This window comes from Hippoglossus stenolepis, chromosome 1 (genome assembly GCF_022539355.2).
Source record: "Hippoglossus stenolepis isolate QCI-W04-F060 chromosome 1, HSTE1.2, whole genome shotgun sequence".
Lineage (NCBI taxonomy): Eukaryota > Metazoa > Chordata > Actinopteri > Pleuronectiformes > Pleuronectidae > Hippoglossus > Hippoglossus stenolepis.
Window position 1 is genome coordinate 25,313,265 of NC_061483.1, and position 20,526 is coordinate 25,333,790.

Here is a 20,526-nt window from a genome sequence, read left to right on the forward strand (position 1 = left end):
AATATAAAACCAGCCCTCATGGCTGTTGTGTAAATATGCTAGTTAACGTTGAAACAAGGTCCCATGTCTCCGTTTTTTATCCATTGTCTTTTCAGCTGCTGATCAGTGTGAAATGAAAACAGTTTTTCGGATTCTATCTCTATCTGTGTATATATATATATATATATATATATATATATATATATATCTATATATATATCTATATATATATATATATATATATATATATACTACTTATTCCACATTCATCTGTCTGTGTCTGTCTGAACCTGGTCTTCGGTAACTGGGTCACACCGGGGGTCATAATTCGTTGCCAGATAATTTTGATAATTTTATTATTTTTATTTCACCATATTGGACTGACAGACGGACTGACATGTGACAGGTTCAGATGTCCATCTTGGCAACAAAATTTCACAGTATCCCTTCCTGTTTGTCTTCAAAGTAAAAGCACAATGTTTTTGTTGCTGCTATGCTTTATACTGAGCGAATATACAGAGCTTTTATTCAAAACAAAATGTAAGCTTGGGTAAAAACATACACATATTTGATATGTAGACACATGTTGTTTCCATAGGATTTATCACATGTGGTGTTTAATTGTACATTAAAAGACTGTCTCCTCAGTGTTTGACAGTGAAACCAGTTCAGAGTTTCAGTTAACGTTGCTCTCTTCTCCGTACAAACACTCTCATGTCAATATATCAGAGGGTGGATGGCGTAGGTTCCTCCTTCTGTGAGGCAAAATAGTTTGTCTGTTGTTCTCATGGAACAATGGAAGTATCCACAGAGCATCACCACAAAGCCACACTGCAGCCTAGCTTTAGCACTCTGAGCTGCAGTTAGAGAGTTGAGGGCTAATTGAAAAGTTGTGGGCTGCCATTATTGTTTTCCGAGGGAACATGATTGATAGATGGGAATCGTTCCTCAACACAAAAGCCTTGGTTACAACTCCTGAGTCTACTGACTATGTTTAACTGTAATTCAAAACATACTGCAGTGTTGTCCCTCTCCAGTTTAATTGCAAGGGTATTTATGTGTTTTTATTTTGGAGGTGACAGGTATTATCCCTAACAATGCTTTGACTCCTGAGGTCAAATTGTTCTCATCCTTTTATAATGAGACCTTAAACGGCTCTTTGGTAAATGAACTGAGACACGGTTTAAAGTGGAAATGGACCCCGTTTATGTCTTCTTAGCACTTCACTTATCTGCCGCAGAATAGTTTTCACTTAACTCAAAATGAAGATGCCACAAGCTGAAAGACAGCCACCACTTAGTGAATGCGCTCACTGCCAAGCGTGCACTTGAGCTGCTTTACAACTTACAGCTCTCTCTCTCTTTATGTGTCGGTAATTACATTTCCCTCATGAAAAGTGAAGTCACTCAGCCTGGCCAGTGACCTCAGCGCCCAGGCCTCACAGCTCAAGCAATCCACCCAGGATTACGCAAACATATCCGCCTGACTGGGAGGTGTCTCCTCTTTACAGCACTATCTTTATGAACAAAAATACTGCACATACTTTTACCTTCAACACTTCGAGCAAATGCAGCAAGCGGGAGTTTTCTTGGAAAGCTTATCAACAAGGAGTGGTCTTTATGTAGGCAATCACTGGGCGTATTTTACCAGGAAAGGAAAAAACTTTTTTTTGACCGACTACAACGTCTAGAACTTTTTAACATTTACTAGCTTCTTTATTACTTGACAATATCTGTGCAGGTTGGCTGATTACTTGCTGAAAGGCTAAAATAGATGAAAATAACAACCACAAAATTTGACTGTTGGCCTTTCTATCTCTGGAAATAAAAAAAACAGCAAGCACGTGGATTATTGAAGAAAATGTGTGAGCCTGGATCGGCTGTTCAAAGCAGTTCTGTGCTGTGTGAGCCAATCAGGCTGTATAGACCGTTCAGAGTGATGCAAGTGTCTCTTTCACAACAGGGCTAACACGGACACAGAGAAAGGGGCTGACGGTGTCCACCAGGTCTCTACAGATGCCCGGGTAATTTGTCACCTCCCCAGGCTGAACACACATACTCTGACACTGAGAAACCACCCTGGCCGCGAACCTCCGACCCTTCAGAAGAGTGTGGAGCAGCTGCTGCACCTGATATGCCATCTCCATGCCAAGGTGAGTCACACCACCCTGCCCTTCTAACATGCTATCTCTGCTCACGTTGGCTTCACCCAGGAGCTCTGCAGCCACTAAACGTTGTTGGATTGTTTGTCTTTTCTCTGCCCTCATTTTTCTAACCTTCAAACTCAGTTTGTATAACCGGTGGAACACCTTATGCAATCAGTGAGCTGCCGATTGATAAGAGCTAAGGAGCAGCAGCTCTGTTGGTTTCTCTGAGGAAAAAGCTAACGTTTATCCTCCTCCTTCTCTATGTTCTACAGGGAGTTTCTGTACTGGAGCTGCAGTTCGATTGTCTGCACACAGCTGCCGATTGTTGTGATGGCATAGAAACAGAGAGAACCTGCGTGGAGCAACTACAGCAGGCTGCCACAGCATCGGAGTGTTTGGATACAAAAACTGAAGGCAGCTGGGTAGAAAACTGCCCAGTGGAAAGCAGCGGGACTGATTCAGGACACAGTGAGACTGGAAAGGCAGAGAAAGACAGGAGGTTGTCTGCGAGTACTCCAACATCAGATGTACGCCCTGCGGACCATGGCCTTCGCTCCCCAGAGGAGCGGGTGTGTTTTAGTTCAAACATTGGGAGAGATTACTGCCAAGCAGAGGAGGAGGGAAGAGAGCGGCCTGTTGTTTCCACCCAAAGTTTGAGTTTGTGTCACAGGAGTGAAGGAGCTCAGAGTGAGGTAGAAAGGGCAAATCTCACTGTGGGAATCCTACCACCAGCAGGCTGTGGTAAACAGGCAGAGGAAACTGATAGAGGAGAGGCTGGGATCCGGGAAGGACAGGAGGCCACAAAGGGAGAGGACAGATCTGAGCAGGAAGAGAAGCACAGCACAGCCAGGAGGAAGGAGGAGGAGACCAACTCAGAGTCAACCGATCCAATAACGCCCGGTGGAGACGAGAAAGCTTTAGTCATGGGCCAGATTCCGTCGTTAGAGGGCTCAGACGTTTCTGACAACTCTGATTCTGAAACGAAAGACTGCGCTCAGGAAGAGGTGACTGTCGGGACAGAAGACATGAAACTGAGTGAGGAACTCTGTGATGGACTCTCTTTAGACGAGGAGAAGATGGAGAATAAAGGGTTAACAGACCCGGTATCAGCCTCAAGGGACCTCCCCAATCCATCACTGATAGACAGCGGTGATGTAAGCGAGGAGCCTGAATCTGCTTTTTCACGTCTCGTGATAGAAAGCCTCCACAAGGGGGAACCTCCACCAGACATAAACAGCCTGGAACAAAACCAGGAAACAGCTGGGAGGGATTACGCTACAGAGCAGCAGCAGGGCTTGGCTCCAGACACCAATTCTGAGAATTGTACTGGAACAGCAAATGGTAAAGAGCTGGATGGTCAGGATGTAGCTGAAACTTCTGTACAAAGTATCAAAAACTCATCTTTGCCTTTGGATGAATCTGACAACACAGCAGATGGTCAGACCGCCGGGAACTCCACAGAAGATACACAGATTGACCAAGTTGACTGCATGGCCCGCAGCCTCTCCAGTGATGACGATGGCAGTTTCCGGTCAGTCGGAAGCTCCACAACGGAAATCTTCCACCCCACTCAAGACGGTGCCACAGCAGAGGAGCAGGACTTGGTTCAAAGCAAGATATCAGAACTGTCGTCAGCAGGATCCATGATGGAGGAATCAAATGATATGAATCAGAGTGAAAGCGATCCACCCACTGTGGATGCAGGGCTCCTCTCGGAGCAGGACGCTGACGGGGCAGCGACATTGACCAACTGCAACCAGACTGGCACCGAGCCTGAATCACAACTGCCACCCAGCCCTCAGACAATGGAGCCTTTGAACCCGGAGGGGACAGGAGAGGAACTTGTCCCAGAACTTTCCAAAGAGGATCTGTCATTGGGTCCCGTGTTGTCAGAGAGTGAGGACTCCGGAGAGGCTAACTGCTCTGACCTGAATGCAGAGATGGAGCATTCAGCACCGGAGGTCACCTGTACGGTCCTAAGTGAACCATGTCAGTCGGTTGCAGAAAAGATCGAAGTGAATGTCCCAGTTGGAGGTGATCCTCAGTCAACAGAGACCAGTGATAAATCCCCGGTGGCCTCAGGAGAGGAGAATGGGCATTTGCAATCTGTGCCAGAGCAACAGAAACAGGATGGTTTAGAGAAGACAACAGAAGAAACGTCACCTGACGAGGGATTAACTCATGCAGAGAATGAGATCAGTGTCCCTTCATCACAAAGTATCACTCTGCTTTCAGACTGTACAGAAGCAGAACCACGTTCTCCAAACAATGAAACAGCCGGTGAACCTGTTGTTGAGAATGATTTGAATGGAAATCCAAAGACGTCTGATGCAGTGGATGGAGCCTCAGAAAGCCACAGCAGTGCAACCCAAGGTGAGCAAACACTGATTTATTTCAGTCTGAGATCAGGTTTATTCTAGTGCGACACTATCACATACATCACTGGGCCATGTGTTTGTCAAAGCCTTTTTTCTAAACAAATATGCTAAATCAGATTCCGAACTCCTCCAGTGATTAATGGCAATAGCTCCACAAAGCTAAGTGCAATGTCGCCCACCATAATTGTGCTCGCAGATATTTGGCTTTTGTGCGACATCCTGTCGTGATATATGGCTGCGTTTTGTTTTAATTAAAAAAAGTAGGTTATTCTAAAACACTTTCCCTAAAGTTTGACAGCACATTCAATTTGCCACATCAGCTTATGTCGGGACTGTAGGATACATGGTGACATGTTATGTAACAGTCGTTTTATATCTTTGGCACCCGAGGCCAGGTATAGTCTGACAAAACTTCCCTTTATGTTCACATGTTCCCTGTTAGGCTCTGTCTCATGCACACATGCACTCCCTGGCTGCAGTATGTCAGCAGACACAGTCACATTACCAGGGCATGTGACCGAGTCTTACACGCGGAGCCAGAAGGCTGTGCTCTCCAGAACAAACATACATGGGATGTGAGCGCAAAGCAGGAAGTGAGACCAGCAGAGTCTCTCTTCTCTAAAGTGAACTTGCAGCTCTCCTCTGTTGGCAATTTTCACTCATCAGGAATAATTGTACTGGACCCAAGTCCAATAAAAAGAGGTCAAGGGCATGGCTGGAACTGTGCGTCACGTAGAGAGCGGGGTGTCATTATGAGCAAGGGAATGTATTTACAGCCTGACAGCAGCCTAGCGTCATGAGGCTGCCAGAGACAAGGTTTCTGTTGTTTCAAGTTTTGAGTATAAAGATGTAAAATATCCACTGGGATTCTAGTGGGGGCTTAAAAACAAAAAGTTAAAAGTCCATTATGGATAGTTGTTTCTCAGACATGGTCACTTACATAACAAGACAGATTCCAGAGGAAGAATCCATCTCAAATAATTATATGATATCATCAGTGGACTGTTTGCTTTCTGTTTTTATAATCAAAGAATGACAAATTCACTCACATTCAAATGGTTGTTCTCCCAATGGGAGTTTTAGAAGTAAATAAAAACTATAAACTAAAGCTGCCACATCATTATTGTACAACGTCTACCTCATCAGTGTATCTGCAGTGAGAATAGACAAGTCTCAGTTCCTTTTCGCTCTGAACACTTGTTATTGATTCCTGTATTCTGAGGGTTTGCCTTTGGACTGATTGCATTGTGTTGTGTGCATTTCTCCAGAGGAAGATGTCATCAAGTCTGAAGACACTGTAATTGCTGCAGGGGAGGAAGAAAATGACACAGCAGAGGAAACAGACTTCTCCACGGTAAGCTTCAAGTCTGTGCTGTGGTTGTCAGCTATCAGACTCTGCTTTGTTGTCAAAGCAGGTTGGATTAACATGAGTCCAAGCTGAGTCATTGTTTGCAAAAGCCTTGAAACACCCCTCTGGCATAGGAAATGATCAAAGAGGCAACCAGTAACCAGTTCCATGAGCGACTACATGACCTGGGGAAAAATGGGCCTGAGTCTGAAGTTTACAGCAGATATTTAACTTTTCAAACGCACATGTAGCTTCATTGAGCTGTTGATAGGACGTAGCCACTGTGCTTCTCCTGCTGTGACATGTGTGCTGTGGAAAAAGTTCTGTGAATCAGATTCAGTGAGGAACTACAAAGCAACGCGAGAGCTCTGATGCCAACAGGTAATCTCTGGTTAGCAAGATGAATTAAGAACAAACAACAAAACATACAGTACAAGAGGGTTTATGACGGGAAAGAAAAGTAGGTGACGATCATCAAGCAAACATGTCAGTTAAATACTCAATAAAAAAATTGTTTAAAGTTTATATAGTGGGAAAACCCTGTGTCTTTTGTGTTTGTCAAAAGTCTGGCATGTAAGGCAAAGTAACTCTAAACCAACAACTATACATTTATATCCAAATCCAACATTTTTTCAAACTTTTGAACCCAACTCACCGCCTTCATATATGAAAATAAATCAACAAATAATACAGCCAATACTAATAGATGGTGGTGAAATAGTGATTGTAAAATGGCACTCAGAGATTGCATAACTCTGCCAAGACCCAACAGACTGCTTGTGAAACCATATCTAAATTCACTAGATCTGTATATTTATGTGGATCTCTATCCAAATTGCACTCATAAATATCAGTCCATTCATCAGGATTCATGAATTATTCTCAGAGAAATCAACATAAATGTTGCAAAATGTTCCATCTCACCATGTTAAAGAAAGTGAATAAAATGTTGCTGGATCTACCCCCTGATCTGGATCTGCACCAAAATTGAGTGGGTTCTTCTTCTCTACCTCAGCATGGTAATCCGTCCAGTAGTTTTGCTGAATCCTGCAACACATACAAAAACAAAGCCTCTTTGCTCGAGGTAAAATGGTATTTGTCGAATCCCTATAGTAGACTTTACCGTGATAATAAACATAATAATAATTTGCAAACACTGGGAAATTTGAGGATTAATCAGAAGTTAAACACTTAAATTAAACAGTAAGTAAACACACTGAGTATCACACTCAACGTGTATCACACAAGTACATGTTGCCATCGATCGTTAACGTGGCTGCATGGTTTCAACTGCCGCTGTTCTTTGCGTCCTCGGAGTCTAAATACAGCTCATTTAGAAGTTGCAGTGTTGGACAAGAGTTTAATCCAGAGCTCACATGACACGGGTGTGACTCATTTCCTTTCTTTTATAATTGAATTATTCCGCATCCTGTTTGCATGACTGGTTGGCACAACAGATTGAAAAAGCCAAGGCGAAGTTAAACCTGCATTTTTCAAGTCCACAACAGAACCTAATGAAAAGGTATGCATGAAAAGAAACACACAGGTCATGGCCAGAAAATTTCCACTGGGCTACTTTTGTTAGTAGTTTCCTCAGTGTTGAAAGTGAATGTGTGGATGAGTAGAAACTAAATCCTGTCCTGTTTGAGGCTTTCCAGAGTGTCAGGTACTTTATCATGTTGTATTATACACACGCCATTACTAGATGAATTGTATTTGTTCTTTCCCTTACTTTAAGAGTGACAAACTATAGTATCTTTTATAAAAGTGTAATTCTTTTTTGGCTTGAATTGCTAAGAATTTAATTTTAAGTAAAGAAAAGTAGTTAAAGGTTTTGGGAGAGAAGGTGGAGGCAGGGTTTGCTCATGAGAAGCTTGAGAGATTTGCAGGAAGTTGAGGTAGAAAGCTGTCTGGAACACTTTCCCCTCTGAGTAAAAGCTTTCAGTTTGAAGACTTGCAGCTTAGTCAGCTGTTTTTTTTTGTAATTCTAGTTAGTGCAGTCATTCAACAAGGAATATATTACCTGCTGAAGTGTCCTTAAGTTTGACCTCTACATTTACTTTACCATTAAATCCAACAGAATCTCCCTGCCTCGTCCAATGGGAGTCATGTTTTGCAGTTAGTTTTCTCTCTCAGCCGCCTCAGAGCACATGGATGTGATCTTCACAGGCCGGGACTTTACTCTGAAATGTTGCTGACTGACGGATTCCTCAGCAGCCATAGACTGGAGTGGCTCTGCTTATTCCTGGGTTGTGGTCTGGGTCAGTGGCTTATTCTGAATGCCAGATGCTTGACTGCAGGGGGATGTGTGCAGGAGGGCGGTGCAGCCAGCAGAGGGCAATGTAGCACCAGTGGCATTGTTGGAGCCTCTCCTCTTGACCACAGTGACAATGTAGTGACCTGCATCTTGATCCTGTTAAAATCTCCTGTACTTTCTATGATGAGAAGGTAACGATAAGGCATGTAGCAATAGTACTTTAGTTCAAACAGTTTGATCAATTGAGACACATTCATTGCGATAATAGGAATACAAATTGTTATTATAACTGAAGAGGAATAGTTCATATCATGTGAAACTATTTGAAAAATATAATAAAGCAAAGAAAACGTTGTATGTCATGGGTTATTACAGCAGCAGATAATGAAACTGACTGGATAACAGAATCTTAATGACAGCAACAACAACTAGCTGCCTGAATTGACGTGTAAGGTTAATGAAGTAATTAAAATCACAAAGAGTGCGTTGGTGGTTTGATAAGATGTAAGCTGTTTAGACAGCAGATAATTTGGTCGCGGATGAATCAGCAGCCGAGGCGTCTGTGTTTCATATTTTTGGAGTACGGGAACTTGTAGTTAGCGAGAAAACGCAGCAGCTTCAAAGTTCTCTTAAATCACACCCCAAGAGCAGAACAACACGCTTTTCCTCTGCAGCTGCGAGTCCTGTCAAAGTGCCAAAGAGTGTAAAACACCCAACACACAGGCATGAGATAAATTGATATTATTCTAAGTTTTTTGGGGGGTGGGGTGGGATTCATATAAATATGTACTGGGAAGTCATAGCAAAGAGGAAGAACGTAATTGTCCACGTAAATGTGCTGCAGCCGAGAAGCTGTTCAGTAAACACATTTGGGCACGGATGTTGCTTGTATTTATGTGGGGAGTGGCTGCATTCACAGTCTTGTTGTGTAACAAGGCAGTAGGCAGCAGTAGCCTTGGGGATGCTAAGTACATTTTAGCTGCCGTTTTTGGTTAAAGAAATAATTGAATAATTGAACTTCACAGCCAGGGGTCAGAAAAGGAAGAAATAACTATATGCTTACAGCAAGATGAGGGGTATGCAGTACTGATTTATTTTATACAATATGCAAGCTATCGGTAATAAAGCCTCTATAACACAGTATAATAAACCAGAGTTAACTGATCAACTATACAGACAGAACCTGAGGTATCGTTTCCTGTGTTTATACAGAAGTAAAAACCAAGTGACTTGCACTATTTAGTTCCTCAACTGCTTCCAGTCAAGATGAATATAATGAGAATCAGGAGGAATCAAGTTCAAGTTTATTTATGTCATTCCAGCCATATCTGTAAAACTGTCAGTGGAACGAAATGACATTTCTCAGTACCTGTGTGAACATGAACAGATAATACAACACAAAAATCCAGCGGTTTTAATAAAAAGTGCAATTCTCATAAACTGCAATCAAGTCCCTGAGTTAAAATGATTTAAAATAATAAAAAAATATACACATTAAAAGTATTATCAATTCACTAGTTCAAACAGGACGCTGAAGAGGTATCAGTTACAGGTGGAACATGTGTGTCAATGCACAGTGATATGATGACAGTTGACTCCCTGGCTTCTGAAGACAGATAAATATTTTCTCACAGAGAGACTGAAGACTATTGTTCGGTCACTGGCCAAGGCTATATGATGGAGCAGCATTTCTCTTTTAACATAGTATAATATAAATCCTCAAATAATTTTGTGTGTGTGTGCGCGCCCTCTTGCAGTTTCCCCTCTTCATGATGAGAAAAGATGGAAAAAGACAAGCTGGGGAGCTGTTTGGAGAGTTAATGTGCTCCACTTACTTCCTCTGGCTGTACACTAAGAACTATTGCAGAGCGATTTAGAGATCATCAGTTTTTCATCCCACCAAACAGCAGTTTACATTCAAAGTTTTCTATTTTCTGTGCAAACTCTGTGGCTCTTTTGGCTGAGCAGATTGATCGCCGTGTTTCCCCTGGACCATGGAACACCTGGTACTCAGTGAAGGTCAGAGTTTTGATTAGAGAAGGGTTTGATTTGTTTGTGGCTGCAGGGATTCACGGCTTTGTGATATTGGCCAGCTGTGGCCAGGACCTGATGTCAGAGCAGATTCTCGCGTCCCAGCCCCCACAAACCACAGGTTTACATGGATCTGAGTATCCTGCAGGAGGTGCTCAACCACACAGTGCAGGCCGACTCTTAAACTCAGGAGTGTACGTTGGATTCGGGACGTGGTGGGGATACAAATATCACAGATCTTTGCCATGTATCTTGTTTGTCATAATAACAAATATGTGTGACTATTTCCAGGATATATATGATTTTTATGAAGGAACATAAAGGTACCTTAAGAGATCTGATGGACGACAGCAGTGAAGGGGCAGAATATTTCTAGATGATTTAGTAAACTCTTGTCCAGCTGCTGTCCTGAGTAGTGGGGGGGGGGGTAGCATATTTTCATGCTCTTAAAGTAGCATTTTTTTTATCCTAGCATGACAGAGGAAGCCATCCATACTCACAATATCACACTTCTTCTCCTTCTTAAACCCAAATTATACTTCTCACGTCTGTTTTGCAGTGAGGGTCTGCATAAATTTCACCATCTGCACATGCGTGGAACTTATCTGTGCACACACCCAGAAGTCTGTGCTCATCCACTGTTAACCTCGCTGTTATTGTCCCTGTCTGATTTGTGATGTATCATTGCTCCCCGTGTGCATGTGGAAAAAGAGTTTTGCCTTTGAGACAACTAATTACAGGAAGAATTAATAAGGCCATGGGGATTTGAGTTCTGTATTTCCAACAGAATCGTATCATAATGATATGATATTATTATAATCTCATACATACTGTATGCTTTGTTGAAATGAAGTTTTTCAGAACGGATTTCCATGAAACTTGGTTTAAGGATGCAGTATGGGTCAGGGAGGAAACTATTGAATTTCTTTTGCGGATCCAGGATTTTTTTTTTTTTAATTTCTCTGACATTTCAAGATAGGATAATTCTTTTGACATTTTCACTTATTTTCCGCTGGAAATAATTCATGGATCTAGACAAAAAACAGGCATGTTTAGGGAACTAATATCTATGAAGCTGCTTTCAGACATGCACTGAACTCCGGAGATACTCTTTCTCTGCAGCGACTGTATGAGTGAATGCAACTGTTCGAGTAAGAACCTTTGGAGTTTCTGCGGACTTCTTCAATCTGGCCCCCAGCATACAGTCCGCAGACACTCTGGAGGAGCCAATGTGAAAACACAGCAGGAGACTCTTTGCAGAATTCACCGTGAGCGAGTGGGTGTGTTGATGACTTTTCTAACTCTAATCGACACAAAAAAGATAAAAAAAACAATATTGCAGGATGACAAAGTGGTGCCATACGCATAGAAGACAACGATTAGATGTCAAAAGAGTTTTTGGTGAAAAGGTTGGACACCATTGCTGTAAACAAAAACATGTGATTCTGCAGCGGAATTAACAAGTTACATCCTGTTTCTGCTGCTCCACCCCTCACCTGAATCCTCCGGAGGATTTGTTGCTGTTTTGAATGTGTCTGATTAGAGAATCTCCCGCTGCATTGTGCATGGGTGAAAGGCAAACTCTGGAGAGAGTCCAGACCCAATTCTCCAGAGGGTCTCTTAAGTGTGTGAAATATTGTGCAGCTTGATTGAATTTAAGAGGTACAGTATGTTGTTCCTCAGTGGAGGTATGTGCTATTCTAATTAATGTGCGAACATGCCATATTGTCACGTATACATATATATCCATATTTAATTAAAAAAATATAGTAATAATAATAATATTCTTAATTTCATGATATATATTACATGTGCAAAAATGTTAAGTGTCCCCTGCACTATGTTGTAACCTCTGTCTCTGGATAGACATACAAGCCTGATTATTCCCAAAATCTTTCAGCACAGCTGCATCCAGTTAGAGGGACATTGTGTGAGAGAGGTGCAGTCTAGCACAAGGCTCCTTATTGGTGTCCTCAAACATATCCTCGTCCAGCAGGGGGTGTTGAATCTCAACAGCATAAATTCTCAAGATTGAATCATACTAACTGTAATAATGTCCTTCTGTCATCCGTCATACTGACAATGTAGTACTTTGGATGGCTGATTCACAGGATGAGGGAGCGACATTCACAGCCTTCATAGAGAGCCAGTGAGAGAAACAGATAGAGACAACAGAGGCATGAGTCAGGCAGAGTGAGGAGAGAAGTTAAGAGGCGACAGAGGAAAGGAAAAGAGAGGGAGGGAAGAGGAGAAGGAGGGAGTGAGAGAGCAGAGCTGGAGTCTGGTAGGAGGCTGCCTCTGCGGCCAGATGTGAAGTTTAGCAGGCAGCTTTGCCTCTCCTCAGTGGTGTTTCCCCTGGATTTTAACCTTCTGCTCAGTAAATCGGCTCTGGATATTTAACGGAAAATGTACGAACGACACAAGCGGAGGTACAGTCTCCGTGCCAAAGGAGAAAGAGCTGTAGACGTGGTTTTGATAAAGGTAGGCTCCCGATCCGCACTTGAAACAAAGTTGTGTAGTAAATGTAATGTCGTGCTGCTGCTACAGTAATAACAGTCATTTGGAGAGAAGCTTTGAAAACAGTTGTTAAGTGCTTAAAACAAAAAAAAAAAGTAAAGGCAAAAGCAAAAATGCGAGGTAAGAAGTTTAAAAGCAGGACTGAAATCTTATAAGTTAACCAGAAATGGGAGGTCAAAGATGATTCATGAATTAAATCCATTAAAGTGAATTTCATGAAGTGATTCAGCAGCGTAATCTCCTTCCAGGCAGAATGACTCTTATTCCTAAAAAGCTGTCTGGAAAAAATGGTCGTTCTTTGTAAAACATAATCATAACTTGTCACAAAGTGCTTCAATGTGCTTTAGTAGTCGACTTCCAGTTGTGTAGTGACCGGTCTTTGCTGTATTGCTCCACTATCAACAGCCATGATTGCATGGTTGTTGATAGTGGCCCTCCAGACACAGGGTGCTGATTATTTTGGGGTGGAGTGTGGTTCTTGCCTCTGCATGGGTCTGTTGTAAGTGACACAACGACAGATGCCTCCACTCGACCCATCTCTATGGAATACCTGTGTATGGCACTTAATGAGGCTCAGACAGTTTCAGGTCTTTCAGGCTTATTTGGACAGTGAGCGAGTGTCTGACAAACTATAAAGCTAAAAGATAACATAAAGACGGCTGATGCTCTTCAAATGACTGAATCCCTGCAAAGTTAGTATCTCTGTTTCTCTCAAAGGTTGTGTCACTGTACCATACAGTTCTGTGACAAACCACGTGAACTGGGTGTTTGATGGGCGCTTTCTAAATGGGATCTTTATAGCCACAAAAAGTTGAGCTATTTAAAGCCCAAGTGGCAGTTTCCCTGCTCGACACATATAGAACCCCTCAAAACACCATGGACACAGCAGAATTTCCTTTTGGTTGTACAGGACAGTAGTTACCTCTGTTGGTATTGAAGTATAAATAGTAATATCATTTCAAAATCTATGAACTATAAAGGTGACAAAACTAAGTATCAGCCAACAGCCATCCACAAAAAAGCTATAGCCCACACTACCAGGTGGGATTCAGGAATCAGGGGTCATAAGGGGGCCACAATTTACACAGAGTGGCCAATTATATTGCCACTATCCATAAACAATTCCACTTCGGGGGCCAATCAGATTTCAGTTGGGGCCGGTGCCGCCGCCCCTGGATCTGCCCCTGCTCTGTGTCTTCCCCATTCTCTCCCTCCATGTCACGCTTGAACTGTTTCGTCAATAAAAGCAAAATGCCCCCAAAAATATCTAAACTACTAAACAAGGCTGGATAGATTTTTATTTAAACTAAGGTAATGGCTCCAATCTTTGCTATTTGCAATATTTCCTCTAGTTTGATGACTCTTAACTACGATCATAAGCTGGAGTCATCATCATAATGCACAGACTAAACTATGTCCTACGTCATTGGACCATCTGAATGTCATTTGCTGAATGTGACATCTACGCTTAGATCAAAGCAGAGTTGGAGGTACTGAGAGGAACATATGCATGAAGTGGATTGCTCTCTTTTATGTAACACCTCTCCTTGGTCTTTTGTCACTTTCCAAACTTGTTCCTGATGTCAGCTCTTCTTAATAAATGGCAAGGATGAGAGAATGTGTGTTGTGTTCATGTGTGTGTATGTGAGTGAAAGAGAGAGAGAGAGAGAGAGAGAGAGGGAAAGGGAGAGAGATGGGATGGTGTGGGAAAGAGGCAGTGGCGGGCTAACGGTTTCCTCTGGCCTCAGATGGAAACAGGCATTCGGCCAAATGACTTCATTCCAACCAGCGTTTCACATCCCAGCATCTCTGCTGGCCTTGAGTCACAAAACACATCATTACTCCACTTACTTAGAACAGTAACTGTGAATACGCCTTTACACTAAATAGCATAGCATTACTGTATATACAGGCACATGTGGTTTCAGCACATGGGTCGCAAATAGGCAGAAAAGAACACTTCTCCAAATCTACTTGCGCTTTATTAGACTTTTGTTTGCCTCTTTAGCGAATTTCTTATATTCTCGATCATTTTATGTCACAGGAAAAGTCAAAGAAACAACCTCTGACACTGAGAAAATAATTCTGAATGAAACAAGTGTTCCGGTGTTTAAAACAAGCAGAGGACTGAGATTCAATTTCCCTTCACCCTGAAATGTTCTTTAGCAAAAACTCCCTGTCAGTTCAACTTTAGCAATGTTCTGTAGTTGCCTGTGACCTTTGACACACCCCCAGTGAGGGAAGCTAAGAGGGCAGGATTTTAGTAGAAGCAGCACTTCAGAAGTGGTCTTAAAAAACTGATTTAAAATCCCAGCAAAAACCTTCAACAGTCATTATAAGGGGCCGATGTGTCTTTTATCCTGTTGTAAGTGTTTGGTTGGTTGAATTCCGAGTGTCACTTCCAGTGTACAACAGAGAAACACTCTGTCCTCATGTCTGCAACCAGCCGCCCTCAGGGATCAAACTGGGTTTACATACCTGGCTGGAAACAGTCACTCAGTCCGCCATGGCATCCTTCAGCCCTGCGGAACCTCTCTGGCCGCCTGCCTGTTTAGAAACAAGGCAGCCGCCCAAGTCCCGTCTGCCGCTGCGCACACTCACTCGCACTAGTCTGCCTTTTTATTTTTAAACCAGATGTGTTTTTACTGGGTACAGTTTGGATTCCCCCGACACTGCAAATATGCACTGGGCTGTTCTGAATTCAAGTTACCAGTTTGGCGGGGGGGTCGGTTCCTCACTCACAGGCTGACTGACTTGCTGGAACACTCGCTCGAGGAATTTGTGGCTCACACTTTATGCCTCTTGATTTTTGTATTGAACAAAATGTATTTACGACCTCATTGATCTTACTACATTTTTCTTTATGTCCTCTGGGCTTCTCTCAGGAAAATATGCTTCCTCAAGCTCACATGTCCTTAAGATAATCACTAACTTTCGTAGCAGCATCATTGCTGCTCTGTAACCATCCGTGCTGAACTAAGTGAGGAGAAGTTGAAGCTATGATATTTGAGAAGCTTCTGTTTTGTACAGACTGATCGGTTTTCTTTCATTCTTCAATCTTTTGGTCACCATTCATCCAACCAACAAATATAGGGCCAGACAGGGTGAAAATGCAACCTCCATCATTTAGGTTAAAATAGAATAAAATGTGTAGAAAATACACAATCACAAAAATTGGAAGACAGTATAAAGACATACGAATGCACTTATTGGAAGTCGCTTTGGATAAAAGCGTCAGATAAATGATATATAATGTAATGAAATAAGAATAAATAAATGTGTAAGTAAAAGATTTAATTCCTGTAGAATATCGCAGTTATTGTAACTGCCCTTGAAGTGTGTGTGTGTGTGTGTGTGTGTGTGTGTGTGTGTGTGTGTGTGTGTGTGTGTGTGTGTGTGTGTGTGTGTGTGTGTGTGTGTGTGTGTGTGTGTGTGTGTGTGTGTGTGTGTGTGTTTTATACAGTTGTTGAATACAAATAAAATACTAAAATATACAAGTGTAGAGTATCTAAGTTAATCTATAGCAGGCACTTCCACATCTAGAACCTCCACTCTCAAGTTGTTCTGTTGGTTCATGGTGGGGAAACTGTCGGAAGAGAAAATACTTGGAGCTGCTGTTTCCTTTACTTTGGCTTCAGCCTGCGTTTCATGCAGGTTCCCTTGTTTCTGTTTGAAGTTCTGCTGTCACTGCTCCCCGCTTGTAGCCTTTTGTAATTTGGAGCAATCACTGGCAATCTTTCCTCTTTTGAGCACAACCTGTGCGAGCATTTCTACATGTATGTGTGTGTTAGTCTGGTGTGTACTTGCGCCCTCAGTGACCAGCTAATCTTTCCTCGTCAGCGTGTTTGTTCTCTCTCAGTGGGCTCTGTTTGATATCTGAACACAGCTGTGAGAAAAGAAAAAAAAGCCTGTGTGTGCTGTCTGTGCGTTCAACTGTGTGTGTGGGATTTCTGCTGTGGTGTGCACGTGATGCTTGATGAGTGAAATAAAGGAGCACAAGCGAGTGTGTGTGTGTGTGTGTGTGTGTGTGTGTGTGTGTGTGTGTGTGTGTGTGTGTGTGTGTGTGTGTGTGTGTGTGTGTGTGTGTGTGTGTGTGTGTGTGTGTGTGTGTGTGTGCGCATGGAGCCAGTTGGTATGTAAGAAGTTGTGTGGGAATGCATAAGTGTATGATCACAGTGGGATCTTTGAGATACACACATATGCACGCACACACATGCACACACCACTCCCCAGCCAGAACAACTGAGCTCAGTGTTCCTCTGGCTCTCTGCAGGCTTGTCAGTAATCTGCAGTGGGACAGTTGAGGGTTGGCTGTTTAGAAACTATGCTCAGCCCCCTCACCCCCCAAAAGCATTCTGGGAGTGTCAACCTTGCCCGTTGGTTGGGAATCACTCATCCCTGTGTCTGTTAGTGCTTTGATTTGATTAATCTCCTGACTTTTCTCCTTTCATTTCGGCCGCTTTTCTCTCTTCTTCAATAACTGCTGTGCATGTCCTCCACTTTAGTTTTAACATCTTTCCCTCCAGATCTCTGTTTTAGTGAAACTGTCCCATAAGGCGTAGGTGGGCAATTTAAATCCCACATGGAAATGGGGAACTTTTACAATGAGAAGGCAACTACAGAATGTAAACACATTTTGAGGCTGTTGCCATGAATTTGAATGCACCGTTTGATCTGAGGAAACTCCTAATTATAGATTTAAAAGCACATTTCAAGTAGAAATACTAAACACTCTCTGGTTCCAGCTTCTCAGATGTGAGGATTTGCTGCTTTTATCTGTTTTCATGTGAATGATAATTGAACATATTTGAATCTTGGACTGACGGTATGTAAAACAACCATTTGATCTTTCTGAGCTCAGGGAAATTGTACAAGTGTAACAAACAAGATAAATGATTTTAATCAGTGAGTTTTTAAGGTGCATATGGTCACTGTATCTCTTTGAGCTCAGCTAACCTACTGTCTTCTGCCCTGTAAGTAGCAGACAGATTTGAGAGTGGTATCAAGTAGGGTGGGGCGATGAAAAATTATAATAATTGCAATATAATTTTCCTCAGATTAACAAAATGTTTTAGTTATCTATCAACTGAACATTTTGATCTTAAAGGTCGGAATCGACAATTTGTTTCTGAAACACATTTTAGCATATTTGTTCAAATCCTTCTCACATCCCAAAAGCATCAATAAATAAGTTTATCTGAAAAAACGAAAGTAGAAGAAATGCAATAAACACGACCAATCTTTGCTGGCGTACCACTTACTGATGTGACTGCGTGCACCCTGCCTTTGCTCACAGTCAGCTCTATGATAGTCCGAAGTTAGCGAGTGAATCACAGAAAAGTCGGCTTCTTGGGTCGATGGGTGGGGTGGGATGTATCGTTTGCATTTTTTCAAAGCGTATTTCCAAAAATGTCAGACTAATAAATTATTTGCTGCTCCACTGTTTTCTTGTCCTTATATTGTCTTATCTCAGATCCTTTGCTCCCTTTTCTCATTCAGAAAACTCCACACTGACTTACATCTTAGTAAATCTAATAAAATTGACATATTACATTATTGGTTTCTTCTCCGCATAACTCTAATGAACTAGTGGACTGTTCACAACCAACGACCTGATAAATGTCAATATATACTTTTGGATCCATATGTGTGTAAAACTCAAAGCTGATTTGGTGGCCCATGGTGGAACTGCATCTTTTTGTTCCCCTGATTCACACAAGGTTGTGGCCTTTAGATTAGTGACTTATTTATACTTTGACTGGAGGTTCCTTTGTACACAGCCAAGTTTAAAGGGCTGCGCTAAAGCCTGTTGATCTGAGCCGGGCTTAACCTGGGTTTACTGGGGTTCAGAGTTAAATGGGAAGAATTAAGGATGGGGGAAACAAGCTACTGTAGCAACATAGAAAAAAGGAAAACCATTGATGGAGGAAAGATGATAAACATCTTTAAAGGAAGAAGCATCAATTCTCCACTACAGTCGATGTAGCTGCAGTTCAGAAATCACTCGAGCCCCCAAAAAACAAAGCCATGTTGTCAGCCAATAAGGCTTTTGTAACAGGGGTCTCTCGTGAAGAGCTTGGTGTTAGCAATCTGGCTTTGTTAATAGATTATTAATCTGTTTTCAGTTCACTTGGTTTGTATGAGAGACACATTCAAAGTCAAAGCTCATCATCTTTATCTGCGTCTCGTTGATGGAGCTCATTAAAACACAATGAGCTCCTCTGAGTCTGTAAGCTTCACATTCAGAGCTGTCAGTCACGTCTGCACAGCTTCGGCCAAACTGTCGAAGCTTTTGTCTTGCCTGCGAAGAGGGAGGGGGGCTGCCTGTTGCTTTTGTAGCTAAAACCAGCTCTCTCACTCACTTGCGCGTACACACACACACACACCCACCCACACACACCCACACACACACACACACACAGCTGTTTTATAGACAGTCAGACCACAGAGGAAGCAGAGCCCCAGAGTTGTGTGTGTACAGCCAACCACAGATCTCTGACAGGCAGTGTGTGTGTGTGTGTGTGTGTGTGTGTGTGTGTGTGTGTGTGTGTGTTTGTGTGTCAGTGTGACTGTTAGTTCTGAAGGCTGAAATCAGGCCAAAGTCAGATCTTTGCGAACACTTCCTCTAGGAGATGGAACCGGAGTGTAGCTGCTAAATCCTATGAGTCCACTCAAGCCTGCGTTTATAAAGAGTGTTTTATCGTTGCTTCCCATCCTGTGAGCCGAGCAACACTTCCTAACAGACGCATCAGTCTGCATCATAATTTCTCTGTGGGTGACAATCACATGTTGCTCAGGCTGATTCAGTGTCTTCCTGTTTCTCTGTAGATCCACCGAGATAGAGAGGCGTCGTTCAATCAGCCCTGCAACACTCAGCACTCAGGTAAGAGTCCTTGCTCGCCACTATTTGTCCAGATTTGCTGGTCTCAAAGGCGTTATGTATTCAAACAGCCTTTTTGTACATTGTTCTGTGCATTGCTTTTTAAATGTAAGATGATTTATGTCTGTTTCTATAAGCTCTACTGCGAGGCTACTTTCCCATCAGTGACAAATGTGTCACGCTGGGTCAGTCATGCATTAATGTTTATGGAAGATGTTTATATCCCTTGTCTCACGGAACCCATTTGTTTGACACGATGGCAAATTTATGTTTGGCCCGGTGACTCCTCAAGCAGTCTGCTTGAATGTCGCTGACACAAAGCAAAGACACTTGTATCGTTGAGCTTCTGCATTTTGACAACAGCCATTTTTTGTTATATTCAATACTGTAGCTCAACAGCCTCTGTCTGCCTCTTTTTTGTACTCAAAAGAAAATGTGTGAAATACTAAATCAAGACTTTGACAGGATGAGGTTTGGCTGTTAAATGTTTTTATTTTAGGGAGCCTGATAACCTCTGATTATGCTTCTCTGCTGTCATTAAATATCTTTCGGTCTTTGGCCTTACTCGAGCCAAAGAATTTCAAGTACAACCAAATTTACAAAGGTGGTAATTATAATCAGCTCTGCTTCTCTCTGTAACCTTTAGCCTTTTGTCAACCAATAGTTGAGTTGTGGTTTGGATGGTAATTCTGCTGATATATTTGTTACCTTTAACCTGTGGCTAAGCTGCCTTATGCTGGAATCTCACATATGAGTTGGAAGTTTTAACCGTAATGCTGCTGATTCACTTTGCATTGAGTGACGTCATGTGTTGAGAACGGTTTTGTGGTTCATCTGGTTGTGGAGGTGTTTTTCCATGTACTTCTCTTTAGCATTGACACATTAGCATGAGAAGCCAACTATGTTGTGCGGGTCTTGAGCATGGTCGATTGTTGTCCTTATGAAGATCGACTTTTCAAAATGTTGTATACTGATACTTATAGGTCATGT

The 20,526-nt window shown here is 42.3% G+C and overlaps 1 protein-coding gene across 9 annotated transcripts in view; it reads left to right on the top strand.

Moving 5' to 3' along the window:
* LOC118105787 (A-kinase anchor protein 13) overlaps nucleotides 1-20,526 on the top strand; it is a 111,356-nt gene that overhangs the window by 35,625 nt on the left and 55,205 nt on the right. For all 9 annotated transcript variants that reach the window (XM_035153622.2, XM_035153631.2, XM_035153642.2 and 6 more), the window contains exons 7-10: nucleotides 1,942-2,131; nucleotides 2,398-4,498; nucleotides 5,772-5,857; nucleotides 19,485-19,539. In XM_035153622.2, coding sequence (XP_035009513.2) covers nucleotides 1,942-2,131; nucleotides 2,398-4,498; nucleotides 5,772-5,857; nucleotides 19,485-19,539 — 2,432 coding nt within the window. The remainder of the gene's footprint in view (nucleotides 1-1,941; nucleotides 2,132-2,397; nucleotides 4,499-5,771; nucleotides 5,858-19,484; nucleotides 19,540-20,526) is intronic.